This window comes from Cebidichthys violaceus, unplaced genomic scaffold (assembly GCF_023349555.1).
Source record: "Cebidichthys violaceus isolate CVI_PGR_0920_01 unplaced genomic scaffold, fCebVio1.0.p SCAF_31, whole genome shotgun sequence".
Classification (NCBI taxonomy): Eukaryota; Metazoa; Chordata; class Actinopteri; order Perciformes; family Stichaeidae; genus Cebidichthys; species Cebidichthys violaceus.
Genome location: NW_027176495.1, coordinates 899,716 through 922,202, shown reverse-complemented (window position 1 = coordinate 922,202; position 22,487 = coordinate 899,716). Strand labels below are relative to the sequence as shown.

General features: G+C 46.5%; 1 protein-coding gene across 2 annotated transcripts in view; it reads right to left on the bottom strand.

The window, feature by feature from the left end:
- utrn (utrophin) overlaps positions 1 to 22,487 on the bottom strand; it is a 152,916-nt gene that overhangs the window by 97,558 nt on the left and 32,871 nt on the right. For both annotated transcript variants that reach the window (XM_068724443.1, XM_068724442.1), the window contains exons 23-55: positions 20,582 to 20,719; positions 20,369 to 20,482; positions 20,082 to 20,237; positions 19,750 to 19,920; positions 19,466 to 19,657; positions 18,738 to 18,872; positions 17,205 to 17,354; positions 16,491 to 16,652; positions 16,257 to 16,388; positions 15,909 to 16,082; positions 15,542 to 15,697; positions 15,273 to 15,443; positions 14,546 to 14,725; positions 13,762 to 13,890; positions 12,764 to 12,934; positions 12,602 to 12,658; positions 12,302 to 12,448; positions 11,388 to 11,525; positions 11,071 to 11,184; positions 10,715 to 10,885; positions 10,295 to 10,467; positions 8,570 to 8,720; positions 7,403 to 7,578; positions 6,924 to 7,059; positions 6,338 to 6,487; positions 5,963 to 6,115; positions 5,770 to 5,871; positions 5,472 to 5,592; positions 4,753 to 4,970; positions 4,453 to 4,570; positions 4,147 to 4,352; positions 3,151 to 3,305; positions 2,731 to 2,920 (exon numbers count right to left, since the gene is read on the bottom strand). In XM_068724443.1, coding sequence (XP_068580544.1) covers positions 2,731 to 2,920; positions 3,151 to 3,305; positions 4,147 to 4,352; positions 4,453 to 4,570; positions 4,753 to 4,970; positions 5,472 to 5,592; positions 5,770 to 5,871; positions 5,963 to 6,115; positions 6,338 to 6,487; positions 6,924 to 7,059; positions 7,403 to 7,578; positions 8,570 to 8,720; positions 10,295 to 10,467; positions 10,715 to 10,885; positions 11,071 to 11,184; positions 11,388 to 11,525; positions 12,302 to 12,448; positions 12,602 to 12,658; positions 12,764 to 12,934; positions 13,762 to 13,890; positions 14,546 to 14,725; positions 15,273 to 15,443; positions 15,542 to 15,697; positions 15,909 to 16,082; positions 16,257 to 16,388; positions 16,491 to 16,652; positions 17,205 to 17,354; positions 18,738 to 18,872; positions 19,466 to 19,657; positions 19,750 to 19,920; positions 20,082 to 20,237; positions 20,369 to 20,482; positions 20,582 to 20,719 — 5,007 coding nt within the window. The remainder of the gene's footprint in view (positions 1 to 2,730; positions 2,921 to 3,150; positions 3,306 to 4,146; positions 4,353 to 4,452; positions 4,571 to 4,752; positions 4,971 to 5,471; positions 5,593 to 5,769; positions 5,872 to 5,962; positions 6,116 to 6,337; positions 6,488 to 6,923; positions 7,060 to 7,402; positions 7,579 to 8,569; positions 8,721 to 10,294; positions 10,468 to 10,714; positions 10,886 to 11,070; positions 11,185 to 11,387; positions 11,526 to 12,301; positions 12,449 to 12,601; positions 12,659 to 12,763; positions 12,935 to 13,761; positions 13,891 to 14,545; positions 14,726 to 15,272; positions 15,444 to 15,541; positions 15,698 to 15,908; positions 16,083 to 16,256; positions 16,389 to 16,490; positions 16,653 to 17,204; positions 17,355 to 18,737; positions 18,873 to 19,465; positions 19,658 to 19,749; positions 19,921 to 20,081; positions 20,238 to 20,368; positions 20,483 to 20,581; positions 20,720 to 22,487) is intronic.

Below are 22,487 nucleotides of genomic sequence, written 5' to 3'. Positions count from 1 at the left end.
AGACGGCGGGGGTCGCGTCACAGCGCTCGGTCCCCTCGCTTGCCGAGTCTCTCCGTACAGATGAAGGGACACTCCGAAGGCGGGGGGGGGGGGGGGGGGGGGGGGGACAAATGAACACAAACAAATTCCTTTAAACCAACACGCGGCGGCTTACCTGCGCAGACGGCTAGAGTAATCATCATCTACCGACGGGCCTGTGCACAGATAGATACACACACACACACACACACACACACACACACACACACACACACACACACACACACACACACTGGGAGAGGGGATCATGATCTGTTTAGTTAAGGCTTAACTGGCTACAGCATCCACTCCGATCGGTCCACAAAGTACCAACTCTAGCTTCAGGGCCTCAGCTTTAAATGGCGCCGACACAGGTCTCAGCTAAGAAGTGGTAGGGAGGGGGGGGGGGGGGGGGGGGCATGTATGTCTCTGCTGCTCACATTGCTGTGGTCAACACACACACACACACACACACACACACACACACACACACACCTATGCACCAGTACATTTCTGATGCCCACAGCGAAAGACGCAGATGTTGAGTTTGATATAAAAGAAGAAGCAGCTCGTCCTGCTGTGTGCACCTTTGCACTTCTCTGCTGATGCCATCATTACGAGGCCTTCCACCATGTGAGCACGTGCGAGGTGTGGTGTGGTGTGGTGTGATGGGGGGGGGGGGGGTGTCTTATATAAGATATGTACCACACATACCGGCTCCAGTGACAGTCAGGAGATATGATCTCATGTTCTACGAGACGACAGAAAATTAGTCAGAGGTAACGATCCTGTTTTTATGACGCCGGCTCGCAACGCACCATCGAAGACAATGTTGGAACTTAACGAGCACGACTGCTTTATGACAAAATTTAATTTACGCATAATTTGCTCAATAACGCTTCCAGTAAATAAACTGTACCACACTGTGCTACACATTAATAAAGGATTTTATCCATAATGTAACCCCGATGCCAAGATCATGAAACATTACTACAGTGAAGCGTCTTAAAAATGTGTTTTAAGTGTTTAATCCACGAGAGTCGAAACGCTAAACGCTAAAGTCTAAATGTTCAGGATTTTCAGTTAATGTGCCACATTTTGTATTTATCACTGCTCGATTATAAATCCACGACCTGTAGGTTTAATATGAAAGAAGAAGTCAGGATGACCGTGGCTTGTGGCCAAATCTTGTGATTAAAGAAAGCAGACAGTCATCAGCTCATCGCTGTGAGTTCATAAAGGAGTTGCGGAGACATGTCCACACACATCCTCCGAGGCTCAAAGGTGCTTTTATCGTTCCGCTTTCTGCTCAAGTGCCGTCCATAAAGCTCGACTCCAACTGAGCCCGAGCGGTGGAAGTGAGGATCAGAATCAACTCAATAAGGTCTGATATGTGGAGTATTTCTAGAGATGCGTCGATAACCATATTTACCGCACACTTCACCTCAGAGATGACTATTTAGGAATCAAATGTAACAGTAGAAAGAAAGTGTCCTTTTACATCTTTGAAAGTGGGGCTTAAAATGATGGATCAACAAATATAGATCAGTGTAACGGGCAGATGAAAGTGATAATAAGATCCTTTTTTCAGTGGTCAGAATTGTATTGGACCAAATCCAGCCAGAGCCGAACAATGAGCTGCAGAAGTCTCTCAGCCTCCCAATCCAAACCAAGTTAATGAATCCTCACAAATCTTTGTGGCCATTCATGCGGTGATTCATTGTCATTTTTTTTTTTTTTTCTTTCTATAACCTTGGCCTGCTTTTAACTAATTGGATCCTGGAAACGGGAGCGATAGAACTGTGCCATTCAAGACAATGAAACCAAAAAAAAATAAATGCTATTGGCCTTAAGCTTTCGGTCTCTCTAGAAGATGTACGACACTGCGGCAATTTCTCAGGGACAAGGAGTTTATCCAAAGACCAAGCAGAAGCTTGGCTACACACACACACACACACACACACACACACACACACACACACACACACACACACACACACACACACACACACACACACATACACCAACGTCTGGAAAGGAGGCTGAGCAAATGACAGCCCCTCAGTGTACAATCCAGAAGAGATGAGGTCACGGCTGACGGGGGCAGCATTTCAAAACGAAGAACATCAGTGACCGTTTTATCCGTTGTAACGGTGAGGTGGAGCGATTTGGGGATTAAAACGTTACATAAAGCATAAGATGATGTGTGTCAACAGATCCCTGAAGGGAGGTCTGAGTAAATGACAAGCTGGTGTGAGGGAGCGCTAGCACACACACACACACACACACACACACACACACACACACACACACACACACACACACGCACTGAATTCCTAAGCAGCACAGGACAAGAGGATCAATGAGCAGCACTCAATGCATACAAGCACTCACACGCCCTCTGTATGCCCTCTCATTCACACACCTTAAACCAGCCACTTACACATGGATGCACCCCCCCCCCCCCCACACACACACACACACACACACACACACACACACACACACACACACACACACACACACAGACACCTCTGCCTCAAACCTAATGGTGAAGGATGACACTGAGATAATAGGCTAGCACCTGTGCATAGATTACACACACACACACACACACACACACACACACACACACACACACACACACACACACACACACACGCACACACACACACACACACAGAAAGTTTCTCTATCTGTCTGTAGCCCTACCTCTAGTTGTCGCCGCAGCTCTTTCACGTGGGCGGAGTCCTGCGACAGGTCTTCCCTCTGGGAGGCGTCGGCCAATACGTTGACTGTGGTCTCTGCCTCCTGGAGCCATTTGAGGAAGGACTCCAGCTCCCTGAGAGACATCTGCAGGCCCTTCAGCTCACTGTCCAGATGGGCGTGGCGGTCGCTTGCCCTGCCAATCGATGACGACGAGTCAAATGCGCGACTTAGGAAATTTAACTGCTGTAGCAGGCAGCGCACGATTAAATACCGGCAGCAATAGCAGCCCCCTCATGTGACACAATCAAACTGCATGCACAGGTGAACAGGTGTGTGTGTGTGTGTGTGTGTGTGTGTGTGTGTGTGTGTGTGTGTGTGTGTGTGTGTGTGTGTGTGTGTGTGTGTGTGTGTGTGTGTGTGCACCTGTTGTTGATGCTGTTCCAGGCAGCGTTGTGCTTGTCTGTGACCTCTTTGATCCTCCGGGTGTCGTCGATAGAATACTCCCTCAAAAGATGATTGGACAGCTCGTTGAAGGCCACAACCGTGGCTTGGCCTCGGCCCAGGTCTTGGAGGAATGCCTATAAAACAATCAACACGGCGGCATTAGGATCACCACGACTGAAAATGTGACAAACGCGACTCAACGGTTGCGCGTCGCCGTGAAGGGCCCCGTCGGCACGGCCTTTTTTCGGCCAGCTTTAGTTATTAATGACCTATTCTACAAAACTTTATCAAATCAAATTAAAGTTCAGGCACTAAAAACACAAAGACATTTGTTATTCCGCTGCTCAGCAATCTGACATTGTTATTCTAACCTCTACTTAATCAAGCAGGTTACATAAGACCCAGCTGTTATTCATGAGGCCATATAATTATTTCAAATTTAGCATCGGCAAATAAGTCATCCACATTCGACCCCCAGCCTCTTGTTCTGTTCACAAAAAGGTACACGTCACTAATTTAAATGGACAATTACTTATCATCACAAAAGCACACACACCAGATAGTTGTGTGTCTAACCTGCCCGATTCTATTAAACTCAGTTGCCCTCTAGTGTTCGCTTCTTGTAATGCGTCGGACACACTCATGAGACAGAATTTGTTTCCAGAAAGTCTCGGAGAAAGTCGTCGTCTCAAATTAAAATGATGGACGACGCGGTGCACGGATGTTATTAAGGTTCAAAGTGATACTGCAGAGAGGTGATTTATTCACTCCCACCTCGCACAGACTCATACACTTCGTTAAAGGAGCTCTAATACTTAAAGTTTGGTTTTGTATACGATTTTTCTCTCAATTAGGAAAGTGAGCGGACAAATTCCCCTCGAGTACATTTCTAATCTACCGTAAAGACACGGATATAGATCCACAAGGAATGACCCCCCAGACACCCAGAGGACGCGGAGAGAACTTTTCCCTAACCTTGTTGTCAGCGAGCTGTTTGGTCAGGGGGTCGCTGGACTGCTGAAGAAGGTTGTGGAATCGTCCTTCGTTGTGCCCAATCAGAGCGTTGACCTCCTTCCTCTGCTCCTCCCACTGGTTGCTGTGGCCAATCATGTCATCCAGCTGCTGAAGCCGCGCCTCCACGCCGTGCTGAGTGCTGTCCCACTGGCTGCGGACCTTCTCCACTTCAGACGGAGACGGACGCAGTCGCGAGAACAGAGACGGAAATTAAAAACCGAGCCGTCTGCGGAGCGGCCACTGTGCTTTAAACTGCGTTCTACATACGTTTCTCAGTGATGGATGTGCGAACGTCCAGATTAGAGGTCTTGTTCTTGATGTTCTGTGCCAGGGTGAAAATGTCCTCCAGCTGGGGGTGACGCTGTTCCAGGTCACTCTTTGTCACCTGGCAAGGACGAGACACGAAAACACACACGCTGTCACACAAAGTGGATGGCTCATAGGATCGAATTTGACAGCTCAGCTTTCACAAAAAAAAAAAAACATGTACTATTCCATTAATGAATCATCACTCAATCACATTGTCAACTTGTTTCCAGTCGGTCCTCTCTGCTCCCCATGTCTCACCTGAAGACGTCCCATCGTCGTCCTGATCTCCTCCGTGTCCCCCACGGTGACAATATTAGACTTCAGCATCTGCGTGATGAGGAGGAGCCAGTTCGCCAGTTCGGTGGCCGTCTCGTTGAGGTCGGTGGGCGCCACGCCGTCCGGTGTGTGCGGGGTTTGGTGGCGAGGGTCCTCGCTAACCAGGCTGGCCATCTGCACGGCTGAGGGGACAGCAGACACTGGAGCGGGGGGACGGGGACGGGGGGGCGGGGACGGGGGGGGAAAAAAAGGCAGGTAATGTTGACATACAGAGCTTCTTTACAAGGAAATGATGCAATGAACATTTGAGATGTTAGAGCGAGAGAGGAGGTGCTGCTGTCGATGGCTCTCAGGGGAGTGTGCCATCGCACTAAATCATGACGAATGAGGCATCAGGGTTTGTTTTAGTGTTCCACGAGCAGGACTTTGTTGCTCACCTCTTATTTGTTATTTTATCCCGCATTTTTCATGCACCAGAGTAAGCCGAGCCTATAATGAATTTCAAATCCGTATTTATTACGAGTGCATGTTTATATGTTTGTCGCCCCGGTGTTAATGATCCAATATCTCATTTCCTCTGTCCAATTAAAGGCTTAATACTTCAATGGGAAGTTACATTTTTTTTTCCATCCCTTTACTACTGACGATTTATAAAGATAAAGGATCCTCAGCGTCAGGAGTGCAATGCTAGATATCTTTACCGAGCTGCTGGTGCTGGACGCCGTGTTGGTGCTGTGTCCATGGAGAGACGGGCGGCTGGAGAGACTCCCTCAGTCGACCGTCCAGAGCTTTCCAATCCCCTGCCAGCTCCTCTACCTTACCCTATGAGCATAAATCCAGAGATGGGAATGTATAATTAATGAGAAATTATTACAGGAAACCAGCTTTTAATAGGACAGCCAATTAAATTTGTGGCACTTTAACAAGCAATACGGCGTAATTGCGTGTAACAATTAGCAGTATGTCATTATTAAATCATATCGCTATGGAAACCGGGACCTTTTCCTGAGGCAGCAGCTGCTGTTGTCTCTGGAGCTCTATAGAATGGGCCAGCAAGTCCTCCAGGTCCTTCTTCCTGTCCTTCATGGAGGCCTCCAGAGACTAGAACAGGACAGAACTCCCTTTAGGCACAACATTTATGTTTGTGATGTCAGGCGTCTTGGTTCTTGTGATGTATTTCAGACGATCCTACCTGTGCTTGGCCGGGGCTCAAGCCTCTGGTCACGATCGTCTGGTGCGTGACGACGACCCAGTCAGTGAGCCTGTTCATCCGGTCCTGGAACTGGGCGTGACTTTGCAGGTTGGCCTCCACCTCCCCGACTTTGTCCAACAACTCATGGGTCACCTGCAGAGGGAAGAAGACGAGTGACAAGATGAGTGAAAGTAGGAGGAGAGAATGTCAAAGGGCAAATGAAGAAAACAAGGAGGACGGGACGTCTCACTGCTGTAAAACACGGCGAACATTACAGCATTCCAATGTTTACAGCATAAAGCTGCTTTCACCTTTCACCCGATACAAAAACCTGGAAGACGAGGCAGAATAACAAGCAAAGAAAAACGTTTGCACCTTGCTCCAGTTGAGGTTGATGGCCCTCAGTTTGCCAACATGCTGGTCTCTGCTCTGAGGGCTCACATTCGGACTGGCCAGGATCTGAGGAGCATGCTTGTTAACCCATCCGAGACGTTCATTCTGTGCATCCATTTGCTCGGCAAGGGCCTGCAAGGGGGGGAAATAAGCACCGACCCTTAACTCCATGAAGACGGACCGATTAGTTGATGAAATCAAGAAGTAACACTGTGAGTGTCAGCAGTAGAACAGAGTTGCTCCATAGAAACACATTTCTATTGTACTTTTCGCAATGTGTCTCTCGCTGTCCACGGAGGAAAAGTCTGGCTGAGGTTGTCAGGAAGGAATGAAGACTGAAAAATCAGAGTGATTGTTTGGTTTTTTTCTTCAACAAAACTGTGTTGCACAAATCAAGAGACGCGAGTTCGGTCCCCGTATGTTTACTGGGTTTGACAAGGTTTTGGCTTGTGATTGAGATACAGAGAGCAACACGAGGGTAGAGCCGGTCATAAAAATAGCTGAATCTTTCAGCTCCGGAGCAGAAATAGAAAAAGCCTGCACACCAACAGGAGCGTGTTCGCTGTACCTTGAGTTCTCTGAGGTTGCTGTCGGTGGCGGTGACGGGTAAGGAGCTGACAGCGAGTTCTGCCTGCTCCAACCATACAGCCAGCACCTCGCTTCTCCTCACCAGGTCTGACAGGGCCGGGTCTCCTCCAGCCAGCCTACACACACACACACACACACACACACACACACACACACACACACACACACACACACATATTATGTACTCAGATTAGGATCTCCATTTCCTGTTGCAGGCCTATTCCTAAAATTTACATTTAAATTGCTGTTACAGACTGATTGGCCACACTGATAATGTTAACCTGCCAAACGCTGATAAAGAAACAAATACCATCGGTGATGGAGAGGGACCTCTTTGCTACATTATACTGCAAAACCAAATATTATACAGTCAACACACAGCAATGATGTTAATCATATGTGTTCAAATCCACATTTGACTAAAGTATCATCCCGTGTGTTTTCCAGAGTATACATTACCTGCGCTGTCTCTCAAGGACATGGCGGTTGACAGCTCTCCAGCGCTGACCGAGGGTGTCTAGCTTCTCTTCAAGCAGGGATCCGTCGGGGGATGACAGCTGCCCAATTATCTGCTCCCCAGTGCGGGTCAGTTCAGCCAGGACGGGCTGGTGGCTGACAACACCTTCCTCCAGCTCCTAAAATACGTTACAAAAGAAAGAAAGAGAGCATGAGCACAAAAAAAAAAAAAAAAGGTCGAATCAGGGATCAATCAAACGGCATAAGCCGATTCACTCAGGTCCAAATCCCCCAGCTCAAGTCCGTCTCTCCAAGCAAATCTCTGATTGACACAAGAGGCACGATTTGTGGCACATCGCAATTTAAGCTGCTAAATCTCTACTTCCACCGAAGAGAGATTTAACTTGCCGAGACAGACCCCTAAAGCAAAGGGTGAGCGATCGCGAAGACCGCTAAAAGGGCGAGTCGGCTAATTGATCTCTCAATTCCCATCCACTTGATCCCTCGCATCAATCTCAGCGGCTGTGAAAACGTGCAAAAGAGCTCGACGGACGGAGCGCGGGTCGGACTTTGCAAATCACACCGATAAAAGGTGTTAATGGCGATAGCGCCGTCAGCGATAATGCAGCGGCTTCAGCGGGCCTCGGTCTAACCCGCGGAAATTAAATTAGCGCCTTCAAATCAAACAAAGCTAAATTAGAGGCCCCCTTCTCATCTTGCTTTCCAGTTCACCTCTCGCCGTCTCACTCTGCACCCATTTTCCCCACGAGCGGAATATAATGCAAAATGCAATTATCTCTGGTCTAACATTTCCAAACATCTGCCTGCTTATATTTCAAACATTTTACCAGTGCACCCTGGGAAAGTAATACTCTTGCTTTAATCATACTGTATGGGAGTCTATATTTGTCTTATTAGTTTTATAATGACAAAAGGTGGAATACCATGAAAGTGTTCTATAATGACAACAAATATGTAAGAACATATAATACTCTGCACTTAGAAACTCAACCAGGTCTTTGGGGTGGTGAGACTAATGTGAAAAGCATGTAAAACACACCAGTATGCATGTAAATTCAGGCAGTCACACACACACACACACACACACACACACACACTTGCACAAAGCACATATTCAGACATTCACGAGCTTCGTCACTCTCCACTGACCTCTTGCTGTTGTCGGGCAGAGTTCAGGTCCAGCTGTCCATCAGGGGCAACGCTCTCCGACAGCAGCGTCTCTGTATCAGTCAGCCACTGGTTCAGGTCATTCATGTCACAGTGGAACTGCCTCCACTCCTCTACAGCACGGTCGAAGCTCCTGCAGCAAGGAGACACACACACACACACACACACACACACACACACACACACACACACACACACACACACACACACACACACACACACCAGGTCTTTCTTGAGTACGATTCAAAGGTTGTAAAGAAACAGGGAATCTGACAGACAAAGGGTTGGTGGTATCTAGTGTGTGGTTGCAATCTGCAAGATTGGTAAAATGAGCCGCCGCGGTAGGCCATCCTTACCATAATTACACTAAAAGAGCAAATTCCATTTCTAAATATGGATCCCCCCCAGGAACGCTACACACTGTCCCCTTTAAGGAAATCTCAACAAATACATGCTAAACATATTGCAGACATTGGTTGACATGTGGAACACTTGCATAGGACACTATTCATTTTTGATTACGCATCCAATACAAAATAAAATCTCCACACTGGAAGTTAAAGTCACATTTACTTCTTTTGCTCTGGTTCGGAAGCGAGCGGGATTCATATAGAATGGGAGGAGAGAGATTAATGAATTCTGGTTTCTTACGGTACCGTTTTTGTTTGACCGCTGGGAAATTCCTCAGTTTATGAGAAGGAAAAAATGCCACAGCTGACCTCTATTAAACACCAAAAGATGGCATCACAATCAGGAAAGCTCACAGAGATGCTATTGAATAAATCAGCATAGACGGACCCATTACTTAGAATGCCTAATGTAAAAAAACAGATCTTTATCTCACTGATGGTCTGCATGAGGGCCATTTCCTCTTACAGCAGCGCTTGGAGCATAACAAATCTGATGAGAGAGGCAAGGTGAGGAAATCGGTTTTGGATGAACAATTTTACAAAATACACTCAATTCTTCTGATTTTTAATGATGCCCAAAAGGTTACTGCGATTGCAGACAGAGAGCTTTCACACTTTAGCTTACTAGTTAATTCTAGCTTTTGCACAGTACTCTGTACTCAGCAAATGAAGACTGTTTACGCCAAAGGAATTGTGTTGACGGTAGTCAAGGTCACCCAGTGTGAGTGTGTGTGTGTGTGTGTGTGTGTGTGTGTGTGTGTGTGTGTGTGTGTCACTAAGTGAATGAGTGAGTGAAAATGTGAATAGGCATGAGATTGTTTATGCCCGAGGAATTGTGTTGATAGTAATCAAGGTCAGTGTGTGTGTGTGTGTGTGTGTGTGTGTGTGTGTGTGTGTGTGTGTGTGTGTGTGTGTGTGTGTGTGTGTGTGTCTAGCGAGCTTGATTGTGTTGCCTAGGTCTTTATCTGTTCCTGCTGTCTCCCGACTAGCGGACAGCTGGCATTCAGTGTCCCTGCAGCTACCGACCACAATTCCCGAACACGCAAATTCACACACACACACACACACACACACACACACACACACACACACACACACACACACACACACACACACACTCACTCGCATTTGAAAAATCGCAGCTCGCTTCTCGTCTCCCAAGTCGCACATTTTCATTTTCTGTGGAAAAACTTCTTCAAGTTTTGACTCGCCGCCTTATCTCTAGTGGACGAGTGTATGCGGTGTGTGTGTGTGTGTGATCTGTTGTGCAGGTCGTGTGTGACGTTGGCGCACGCACCCCTTGCGGTGGTTGTACATGCGGTTGATGCGGTCCCACTCGGCGTTGAGCTGCGTGAGGGCGTCTCCGATCTGGGCGACCTCAGCGGGGGAAGCGTCCCGAATGACGTCGGGCTGCCGCTCGTGGATCCCCGAGACCTGCTCACCAACGCGCTCGAGATTCTCTTTGATATTCTATAGAAAAGACAAATGCAAGATGAAGGAAAAGAGACAGCACAGTGAGAGAGAGGGGAGGGGGGGGGGGGGGGGAATGTCCATATATATCAGATTGATTGATACCAGAACGCTGTGTTTTCTAAAGCTCTCCCCACAAGGTGCAGAGCAAGTGCTTCAAAGTAAATAACGTCCTCTATTTCTACCACAAAATGTCCTTTTTTCTGCTATTATAATCGTCATTTTTGCGCCGTTCACAACGACCCACCCTCAGCGTGTCCTCCTGGCTGGAAAAGTCTTCGTAGAGCCCGCCGCTGAGCTCAGAGGAGTTCAGCAGCAGCTCGTTGTCGGCCATGGCCAGGAGCACTTTGTTGACGTCCAACAGGTAGTCGGAGGGACTCAGTGAGGGAGCGCTGCCACGCTCCGCTGAAGACATGTCCTACACCCAAGATGAGCCGGAGAAAAAAACAGACAGAGCAGAAGGGAGTGTGTGAACACACACTGTGCCACCTGGTAATACAGCAACGTCACAGTACGCTGAACTCACACTACGGTCAATACGATCGAGCACAACGCACAGATCGGCCCTAAAAGTAACGTGGTAGACGGCGTCTGTGTACAGACCATGTGCTCGTCCGTGTGTGGATCCCTCACTTCGGCTCTTATCTGCTCTGCGAAGATGAGAGTAGACGACTCCACAGATACTTCGGCCTGCCTGATTCGTAGCACCCTCAACTCCTGAAGCGGGCAAACACACACACACACACACACACACACACACACACACACACACACACACACACACACACACACACACACACACACACACACACAGTGACAAAACCGCAACAGCGCAAACACGGATAGAGAGCTACATTTTCAAAGCATTCCCATATAAACCTGGTTTAAAGAAGGCACAACAGATTGTATATGCATCTCACCCTGTGAGCAGAATATTGACTCTGCAGCCGGAGCAGTAGGAGCCTAAACTCCTCCCTCTGGCCTTCGTCTGAAGATTGCTGCAGCAGTTCGTCTCCTCTCCTCAACAAGTCTTCCACGCCGGCTTTCTCCTCGTCCATCTGGCGCAGAGAGACAGACGGGTCAAACGAAGAGTTCAAGAGGCTGCGATGATTCAAATCCAACTTAATTGCAGATTTTTTTTTGGTAAACTACGGCCAATCCTCAACACATCTTAAAGCCGTCACCTTTCAGTTACCATAAGTAACAACTTACACGGCAGAAAATGACATCAGCTGCTAGTTTTGCTCCTTTGCTCATCAGAGCGGAGGCGATGCGGACGCTTCTCGGGAAAACACTGTTTTAAACACACACTAAGAGCTCCCAGACGGGGACGACGACCTTGCTTTGGACCGGTCAGGTCTGCTCAGGCAGTGTGTTTTACGTCACAAACCCTTGATAACACAGAGTGAATTCCAGACTTGTTAGGCCTTGAAAAGCCCAATCAAGGTTTTATCAGGTGGCAACTTTATATAGCCTGTAGCCCGACATGCTCCTCATAGAGAATCACACAGAACTCCGGAAAGAGAATAATAGGCAACCCTGGGGGCAATTTTCTGTGCATGTTTTTTAAATGTCTGTGGAAAATTGCCAGAGATGGCTAACCTTAATAAAAAAAAAATATTGGCCAGACGATAGACAGAGTGCCCTTTTCCCTATCAGCAACACTACGACATTTGGGGCTACATTTTAACAAAGCAATTACTACTCGGCTGCTCGTGCCTCGTGTATGGCTTCACATATCTCGTCACTATTCTAAGTTCTGTTTCTTTGAGAGCTTTAGGAACTGAAATGAAAATGCTACAATAGGAGGAACTGTGAAGGGGACGTCGTTTACCTCGTCGTCATCCAGGATGTTTGTCGGGTCGTGCTGCTGCTGCTGCTGCAGAGCCCTCAGTCTGTCCTGGAGCTCCGCCTGAAGGTCCGTCACCTCACTGGAGACCAGAGTCTGACTCTCTTTTCGGATCCCCTGGCTGTGAATGACCTGAAGAGAAAAAATAAGTCAAATGCATGTACCTACCTGACTGCATGCTTCGGTTTTAACAGAGTATAATACACCCGATTCCAACCACAGCCTTGCAGTGTTTTCTCTAAAAAGGCTCGGCAGCTGTATGTAGTTTGGATGAAATCTCTGTACCTGCTGAGGGACCTGCTGGTTCAACTCAACACCACCTGACTGCAGACATGCCATCATCTGAATGCAAAAAAAAGACAAGGAGCACATGAAGTGACTGCACATCTTTTCTGTATTCGCACAGAACTTTTTTCGGTAGAGCAGGATTTCATTGTGCGTCTGTACCTTGGCGGTTTTGATGTGTTGGGAGACTTTGTCGAAGTTGCAGTTGAGATCGGCCAGTTTTGGCTCCACCACATCGCGGCAGGCGGGCCCCCTGCTGGTCATCAGGATGACGGCCTGGTCCCTCACGTTGTCCACACGCAGGCCGATGTCCTCCAGCTCCTCCAGCGTGCTCTGCGGACAGACCAAACCACGGGACTGAAATCAGTTTACGCCATCAGTCATTCTCTCAGACCGGATTGGCAGCGTAGCCTTGGTGCAGAACAAAGAGCTTAGCACAGCATGTACCGACGAAGGTTAGCAGGGCCGTGCACCAGCTGATATTTAGTGGAGACCTTCATGTCACGGCGAGAGGAAGGGAAGAGTTAAGAATTTAATAGAACTGGAAGATAAATTATTTGAAGCTACAGTAAAAGCCTCCCCTCTTTCCTCATTTCCTCACTGTGTTCTTTCCCATGCTTCAACAAACCTCTCTCTTGCACCAACTCGCTTTTTCTTTTATTCCATTTGATGAAGGATGAGGAACCATTTTTATTGTGAGCTACACAAAAGAAAACGTCCAAATATGTGTGCTGTATCTTAACCGAGCCCAAAACATTTCCTGTTGCCACAGTGGACAGTCCAACATTCAGAAAATGATTGATCATAACCTTGCTACTCCTTTCATGAAGAAACGCATTAAAACCTCGGTGCGCTACAAGGTAACAGGAGGGGATTTTCTTGATGGATTCTCGCAGAATGCATTTCCTTTCCGGAGAAAAGCAATTTGCATAAAGCAATTCTAAACTACTGTTAGAAACTGCTTGTCAAGGTATAAGCTCTGCCAATTCTTACATATTTTCAGACGTATAATCTAATGATAATATGGAAACGGACAGACGAGTAGCTATCTTCTGTGTACCGGGTTGTGCTGCATCCTCCCTTTAGGGTCATCCTTCCTTTAGTGATAGCGATGCTTCTCTCTCACATTTGTTAAAAAAAAAAAAACGTCCCCGCCTCACCGTTACCACCTTCTCTCTCTCCGTCGGGGCGAGCCGCTCGGCCTCGTCCAGGTGGATCTGGGTCTGGTAGAGCCAGGTGCTGATGTGAGCCAAGTTCTCATCGAAGATCTCCACTTCATTCTGGTGACTCTGCTCTCACACGATAGAAAACAAGGGCTCAGTGTTTCCATTCAATCACACACAATAACAACATCCACTACTGTTAAAGGGCCCCCTGTGTTTTCACCATTTACTACCTCATCTAAAACAAAGACATTTTAAAGATGCTCTGAGGGTTCCATTACCTTTATATGACTTGCACTTCAAAAAGTGTATATTTATATATTATTGAAGAGGTGAACTGCATGTCTTTGTTTTGCCTCGCCTTAGACAGCATAATGAGGAATCGTTTAATTGGGTCATAAAGGAATAACCTTTATTTATCTTCCGAGGTTGGGAAAAAAAAACTACTTTAATATTCAATAAACTCTTTTGAATTTCAAAACCAAAACTTCCAATTGTTCCAGCACATTGGATATGTATTCTATATGCAGTCATAATTGATGGAAGACTTATCATCACCCACAAAAATGACACGCTAAAAGTCTTAGATAAGCGAGGAAATAGAAACACATTTATTCCCCCAAGAGGAACCTTTGTTCATTTGCAAATGATGGCAAATAAAAACATTGTTTAAGCATAAAACTATAAAAAGCAGGCGGGAGATTCGACTTACTCAGAGAACATAAAATAAAGAACGCAGCGTTATTTATTAAGCCTTACTGTATAAAATATTTGCACTCACCAGCACAGCACTGAGCCAGTCCTCGGTCCAGGTGCGGACTCGGCCCCAGGCTTCATTGAGGCCACAGAGTTTGTCCTCCAACGGAGCCTCGCTGCCCTCCACCAGAGTCTGCAGACCGGCGCTGGTCTCCGTCAAGCTGGACAGCTCCACCTTACGACACTCCGACTCCTTCAGCAGGCCCTGGAGGAGGGACACACACACACACACACGCATGCAAGTCAATATACAGTCATCATGTGATGTCCTCCATGTCTCAATACGTTACTGTCGTATCAACCAGCTGTTGTTAGGAGTTATTGTACAGCAAAGACAGACACACACACCAAAAATAGGGCATGAATCAGGTCAATATTCATATTTTCAACCGCGTTTACATTTTAAAAGTTGAAAACATGTGTTTATGCTGAAGACAAGTGCATCTGGAGAACAGAAAGGTCAATTTGAAGAATCTTTCTACACATTGTCATGTACTGTACTGTGAACCTGTGGTCTTTTTGAGTTCTAGTCCTTTCCACTGAATTGGGATCTCAGAGAGAGAAAAACGTGGACGGAGGCTTTTTAACAGAGAAGCACTCTCAACAGCCCCACAGCCGTCCTCCTCCTCCTCCTCCTCCTTCATCTCTGGTGCATCTCACTGTCCCTGTGCTCCACCTACTGGCCAGAAGCAGAAGCGCTTCTTTGCTCCTGCTGAAGAGAGACTTGATGAACTGTTTGGACCGTTGCTCACATTAGCCCACGCGATCTCGGCATCGATGTCAGCTGGCATGTCTCCGCAGCTGTTCTTCTGCTGGAGCTGGGCCTCGTTGGTGGTCAGCCACTCCTCCAGGGCGGCGCTCTCTTTTTGGAACGTTTGAGACAGAGACAAAGCCTTTTCCAGGTCCTGCTTGCCCTCCGTTACCTGTAAAGAGAAGGAAAAGAAAAGGGGTCTTGAGTATTGAATATTACGTATTAATCCATCACGAGCTGCATTCAGAGGGTGGTGTAAAAAGAAGTTACCTGTGCCCCCAGGTCATTGTAGAGCAGTTTGAGAGCGGTGAGCTGCTCGTCCATAGCCTTGGGGTTCTCCGTCTGCTGTTTCTGCACAATCTGTCGACCCGTTTTAATCACCGTCTCCACCTCCAGCTTCACCTCACTCAACAACTTGTACAGTTTCTAGAGTTCCAAAAAAAAAAAAAGAAAAAGGAAAATGAGCCTGTGAGTGAGGGTCAGACAGACTCTCTGTGTCTGCATAAATAGGTAGCTAGGCTGGCGGATCATTTGTGTTAATGTATTCCTTAATGGGCGCACAGCACAGTTCACACACAGTCTGCAATGAATACAACCATTTGTGCTTGCTTAGAAGAGAGAGTGTTGTAGCTCTCACCATGCAACCACCGAGGTGGGACTGGAGTTTTTCCGGGTCCACGTCCCTGACGTCCAGAATGTGAAGCTCAGCCTGGGCGCCGTCCAGAACTCTCTTACAGTCCAACATGCGCTGCTCAAAGTTAGCTGGCTTCTGGAACAGCTGGTACTTTGTGGAGATCTCTCTCAGTTTCCTCTGCAGTGGGTTAAGGGACAGATCGGTGAAGTTATACATCTGTGTCACGACACAGAAAACACACACACACACACACACACACACACTTCTTTTTTTCCACTGCTTTAAGGTATTCACAGTATACCACACGACTTCCTGCAGTTCCTGATATCCTCCAGTAGAAGTCAGTGTTACCTGCAGCTGGTCCAGCATGGTCCCACCTCGAGCAGCTTTGCCATCAGCGGTGGTGGGAGGCAAGTTGGCCACGTTCCTCTTCCTCATCTCCTCCACTGTCACCTCGTGGGCTGCGATCTCTGCCCCGATGGTCTGAAGGACAACAAGCACAAACGCCATGAGAATACATGCACTCACACAGACAGACCCATCAAGTTCGGATACTTCCTCGAGTTTCCCCGTCTTGTACGGTACCTGCGCCTCCTGCGTGAGCTGGATGGCGTCGATGCGGTCGGTGAGGTAGGAGGTGAGCGTGTGGTCCAGCTGGCTCAGAGACTCCTGCAGCGTCTGGAGCGCCTGTTCGTTCTCCTTCAGAGTCTGCAGCTGCTGCTCGAGGCTGATCTGCCTGTTGACCGCCTGGGGAGGGGACACAGACGTCAAGCCACGGGTTTGAACGTTCCACGGTCAAGGATGTCAGGATTGCGCAATTTCGAGCAATTTACGGGCAAATTCATGTCTTAAAAAAGGCTGAATATCAGCTGGTATATTCACATATTAACGATTATACTCAGGAACATGAACACCCATTTGAAATTAAAAAAAATGATTATTGTATTTGAGTTGTAATAATGCAGAGAGTACATCAAATGCTTAAAGAGTCCTATACATATACTGTGTACCAAGTGCAAAAGTATACAATACAGTTTGCACTGATATAATGTAAAAATATAAATATGTTTTTGATGTATGTTTGGTATCATACCAATGTAAATCTCAATATTGCATATTTACAAAGGATATATTTAAATACAAATTCCTACAGTAAAATAAAATGCATTAATGTCTGAATTTACTGAAAACGAAAATCAAACAAAAACACATAATGGACGCCTTCTTTCTCTTCTTTCTACAGTAACAGACGCACACCAGCGTCCCACGTTTGTTTGCACACAAAGCCACGGTCCTGACCTGGTGGTTGAGCTGCTCGTAACGCGAGTTGAAGGCCTCTAGTTTTTCACTAATGAGTTCGTCCAGTATGCCCCCGTCTATCAGCGTCTGACCCAGCTCTCTGATTTGTGTCCGGTTGTCCCCGGGGTGGCGTAGCGCGCTCTCCAAACACTGGTGAGGAATGACCAGATGGAGAAGGAGGTAAAGTTATGAGCAAATAATCAAAAAAAAAAAAAAAAATCAAGCAAAGAGGGAAGGAGTGGAAGCGAACGAATAAAATAGTCCTTTGATAAAGCCGCGACGAAGATCAAGAAAGTTTAAGCTGCTTCACGGTTCCAAAAATGTGCCACAGAAACAAGAAAAAAAAAAAGAGAAGATTTGTGCGAAAGACTGATTTACCAGAAAATAGCTGAGAGCAGATGTAGAAATTATCGTTGGGTGTGTCAGATGGAGGCAAAAGAAGAAAAAAAAAAAAAGATGATAACTGAACAAGAAATGAGAGACAAGTGAGAGAGAAGCTTGTCGAGTGACGACACATGTTTGGATTCCACAGTCATTGTTTACGTGGGGTCATTAAATGTGCTTTTCCTTCCCGGAGGTAATGAAGAGAGAGAGAGAGAGAGAGAGAGAGACCCCCTCCAGAGGGGTGAGTCTGATTTGAGAACTGGGAGGGGTGAGGGATGAGAAAGAGAGGTTTAGAAGAATGGAGAGAGAGAGAGAGAGAGAGAGAGAGAGAGAGAGAGAGAGAGAGAGAGAGAGAGAGAGAGAGAGATTAAAAAAAACAGCCCAAACACATGAGGACGAAGAGGAGAAAGGGAAACATTGTCTTCAAGGGTCTTCAATTTCCTTCATCACTATGCGATGCTACAGAAGCAGCGCTGTGATTAAAGTCAGTTTGACAGTCACGCCTCAGGCGAGTCTACAGATATAGCAACGAAGCAAGACAGAGCAGAAGACATTTGGAAGACAAAGTCAACGAGGTTATTAACGGAATATTAAAACGGGTTGTTGATCGGCGAGGAGATTTCATCTTAGCTAACTAAAGTCCCAGGTGTCCATCGGATCCAGCAGCAGCTTCTCTCACATAGAATGTAGGTACAGGAATATAGAATCCAAAGAAATTCAAAGATGGCTGGCTGGTCCAGCTATATAATTCATTATTTAAATATTAAATTCAGAACTTATTTCCACAATAAATAAGATCAAAGATTTTGTCAGACATCTTGTTCACTTTCTGTTGATGGGTCCGTAGAGGAACTTCAAAAAAGTTTTTTCCAAAAGTAATTCAGTAGTTAAAACATAGCAGCATTTCCCCATGTATGTAAAATTTTGCACACATTGAAATTAAGCTGAACTGAGCTAGTCTCACATTGAAACATATTCAAAATGCACACATAGGAATTCATGACAAGTTTGACTGTGGGTAAATCAAAATGTAAATATTCCATAAAGAGCTAAATCTTCCCGTTTAAAGAGTGAAATAATTAAATGGAGAGAAAGATAAGAAGACTAACGGCCGACTATAGGATGACAGATGTGAGTTTGCGTTTGTACCTCCAGAGCTTCATTCACGGCCTCAGTGCTCTCTGGTAAGTTCTCAGTGGCTTGGACCTTCTCCCCCAGCGTGTTGAGCCAAGTCTGCTCCATATCCAGGTACTGAAGCAGCTCCATCCAGCAGGACCAAACCTCCTACACACAAACACTCAGTCATTTAAAGAAAGGATGACTGCAAAGGGACCGTTGTATTAAACATGCCCCTCGCTTACAACCTTGAAGAACAATATGAAAAATACTTTAGTTTACTCAATTAAGCAGCAGAATTCTACGGACAAAGAGAGAACAGTGACTAATGGACTTCAGGCGGAGAGAATACGTGAACATAAGCGCAGCTCAGTGACGTGTTTGACCTTTTCCCTGCAATCCGGGGGATGATCATCAAAAACAGCCTCAAACTGTGACTTTACACTCACAGATTAGCTCGTGATACCAGAACCAGCGCCCTTCCAGCTGCTCCTGTTCTTTGCATGAAAATTAACAAAAAGGAGCCAGAGAAATGACACGCCGCGTAAACAAACATGTCATTCCAATACTGTTGCACGTTGCTGGCCAAAATTGGGGCATTCATGCATAAAATTAAGATTTTATTCATATTTTCATGTGACTATGAGCCAACTGAAATCCACAATGACCGGGCGCTTCTGGTTTCTCCATCGAAACGGATAAAGTGAAGCTGATGAAAGCATAGGTCCCCATCAGAAGGACATCCCACCCACACAGCTTACCTCCAGAGTGTGACACTTGCTCTTAAAGCGGTCGCAGAGCTTTTGGTAGTTGACGAGAACCCCCTCCAGCTCAGAGGTCAGCTCCTCTGCACCGCCTCCACCAGGGGGCGACGTTCTGGACACCAGCGTGTTGATGCTGTCCTTCAGGATCTTCACCTTCACCTCCTTCTGCAGCACATCCTCTTTGGCCCTCTGTGCGAGAGGTAAGAGGACACTCAGACCCACACGCTCGGATAAAGCGCAGTCAAAATCAGAGGAGCAACATATTCGCCCTCCGCTCCCACCTTCATCTCCTCCAGCGATGTTTCCAGCTCCTCTGGACTCTTGTATTCAAAGTCCCTCATGAGAAACTCCTCGTCGACCTGGGTCATCCATTCCTGCATCTCCGCCAAGTCCTTCCTCAGATTCACCTGCCTCTCCCGATTCTCTGCCACACGCTCCTGATGTTTCAGCAGCTGGAGGGACAAAATTAGCTTCGTAAGCTGAAAACAAGACACTAAAATCTCACCGTTCATTGCGTGAATGAATACAGGCGTACAAAACACACGAAACAGGAAGCCTTACTGCGGGATATAAGCAGCGCACAATGCAAACAAAGAGGGAAGTTATTCCTCACCTGTTTGCTGAGCGCGTCCCATTTGCTCTGACACTCGTCCAGCTTATCCCGCCCCCACCTGGCTAGTCCTGGGACTGCAACGGTCTCTATAGCGCTCACGTTCTCTCCCATCTGCTTCAATGAACCTTCCACCGACTCCATCTCATTCACATACTCCTTGTTAGCAGAAAAAAAAGTCTTCACGTAAACAACTGTAAAAGTGGTTACGTCATGATGTCGTTACCATTAGCATTGGGGGGGAAAAAAGATAACAATCAGTGTTTTCATATTTTGCATTGTCCCCTAACCTTGCACTGGTTAAGCTCTTCCTGTAGACTCTCTTTGTCGCCCAACCCCGTAGAATCACGAGACAACAGCTCCTGAACCGCAGCCAACCAACGCTCAACTTCCACCAAACGCACCTGACAACAGCGTCAAACGAATGTATGGAAAAAACGTTAAAGTGAAGACCAAGAAACACTCGCAGGCTTTCTGTGCATCACAAGCTACAGCTACTTCACCTGATTGTCCTTCATGCTACCCAGGATGCACTGCAGTGTGCCCAGCTCCTCACGGGCGCTGGAGGAGAGCTGACTCCATCTTTGTAGTTCTGTGGGATCAGAAGCTTGCTGCGTTTGCTCAATCTCCAGACACAGGCCCTGCAGAGGACAAGAGATCAGGCTTTTAAAATGACACGTCCAACAACAACGTCCAACAGCGTCCAACAGCTTCGGTGAGAAGATGATAAGAGGAATGCAGCGTTCATGTACGACAATTTGGTTGAGATGAGAAAGATTCCTACGTTTATGACTTCATGCGCGTGTAATTCACTGGACGACTCGTGACAGTTGTTTGGCTGCAGAGTTGTGGTGCGAGGGTTAAAACTACTGAGCATTGACAACATATTAATACGCGATAACCACCACATTTGGGATTAATTATGTTGAAAGACTTTGGCAGAACTGAGACATTCGTGTTTGTTTGGTTTTCAGGCACTTCAGAGTTATTGCAAATCAAAAATTCAAAAACAATGGACTTTCCCCACTGCTCCTTCAGTTGGAAACCGGTAATTATAATTACTTCAATTTGACATGAATACGGCGTTACGACTCCTTTGTTTTGCCGCTGTCAAACGGGAAAATCCTGTGAAACTGAAATGGACATAACATCACTGGGACCTACTCCTAAAATCATGGCTTAAAAGCCCCACTGCTGGTCAACATCTCCACAATATACCTTTAAGAATGCAGTAAAAAAAAAACAGTGTTAACTGTGTGAAGAGATGTGACAATGATGGAGCACAAGGTATTAAAATGAATGGGTTGTTACAACAAAAACCCAGGTTCATTCACACATGTGTGTAGTGAAAGGTGAATCCATTTAAACATGACAGAACAACAGTGGGCCAATCAGATGACTATCACCTCCTATCATTAGGCTAATAGCTAATGGGAGATGAGACGCTGTCATGGGATTGTGTGTGTGTGTGTGTGTGTGTGTGTGTGTGTGTGTGTGTGTGTGTGTGTGTGTGTGTGTGTGTCGCCTGTCGGGCTGACTGACTGGTTGAGCTGCATGGAGCTGCATGGAGCTCCATGCAGCTCCATGCAGCTCCATGCAGCTCCATGCAGCTCCATGCAGCGTGCTCGGGCACGCTGCCCAGAATGTGCCAAGTCCCCGCCCCCTTTTCCCCGGCACCGTGCCCTATCTGCCGCGATAACAAGAGCTCGGAGTGAACCGCATTCCACCAGAGGATGGAGGAGAGAAACACACACGAAAACACAACAACGCATATCGCAAAGCTGCATACCGACGCACACACACACACACACACACACACACACACACACACCCTTTTCCTCCCACACAGAGGGTTGATACAGTGCAGAGGGAAGTGACTGGCTGATAAAGGAGGCCTATTGTGACCAACACTCTGATTTACATGGAGACACACAGACAGACACGTAGTTGTGTCGGTAGTTTTCACTTAATATGTTGTTATTCATTGAAATCTCTATCATCGAAAAATCTTCAACCAACACAGGCAACAATGAGCTGCAGACTAACAGAAAATATGTTACAAGATGAGCATTAAATGTGGATTATGAAATAATAAATATAATGGGTAACAATAAAAACAGCTGAAGTGAACTGTGGAATGTAGAGACTGACTATTGAATGCAAATATTTGAGTAACAAGAATATTAGAAAATATTGTATCGTAGCGTCAAAGCTTCAAGACAACCTCAAACCCTAAAATACATTAATAATAATAATAATAATAATTCTAATACATTAATAATGGGACTTTATTGTTTTGGGTTCCTGGTCATCAGAATATTTCTACTTTACAGATTTCAATGTAGTTTGGTGAAAAGTTTGAGAATGCTGGAGTCATAACTTCAGTTATCGAGCCCATGCACCACTCAC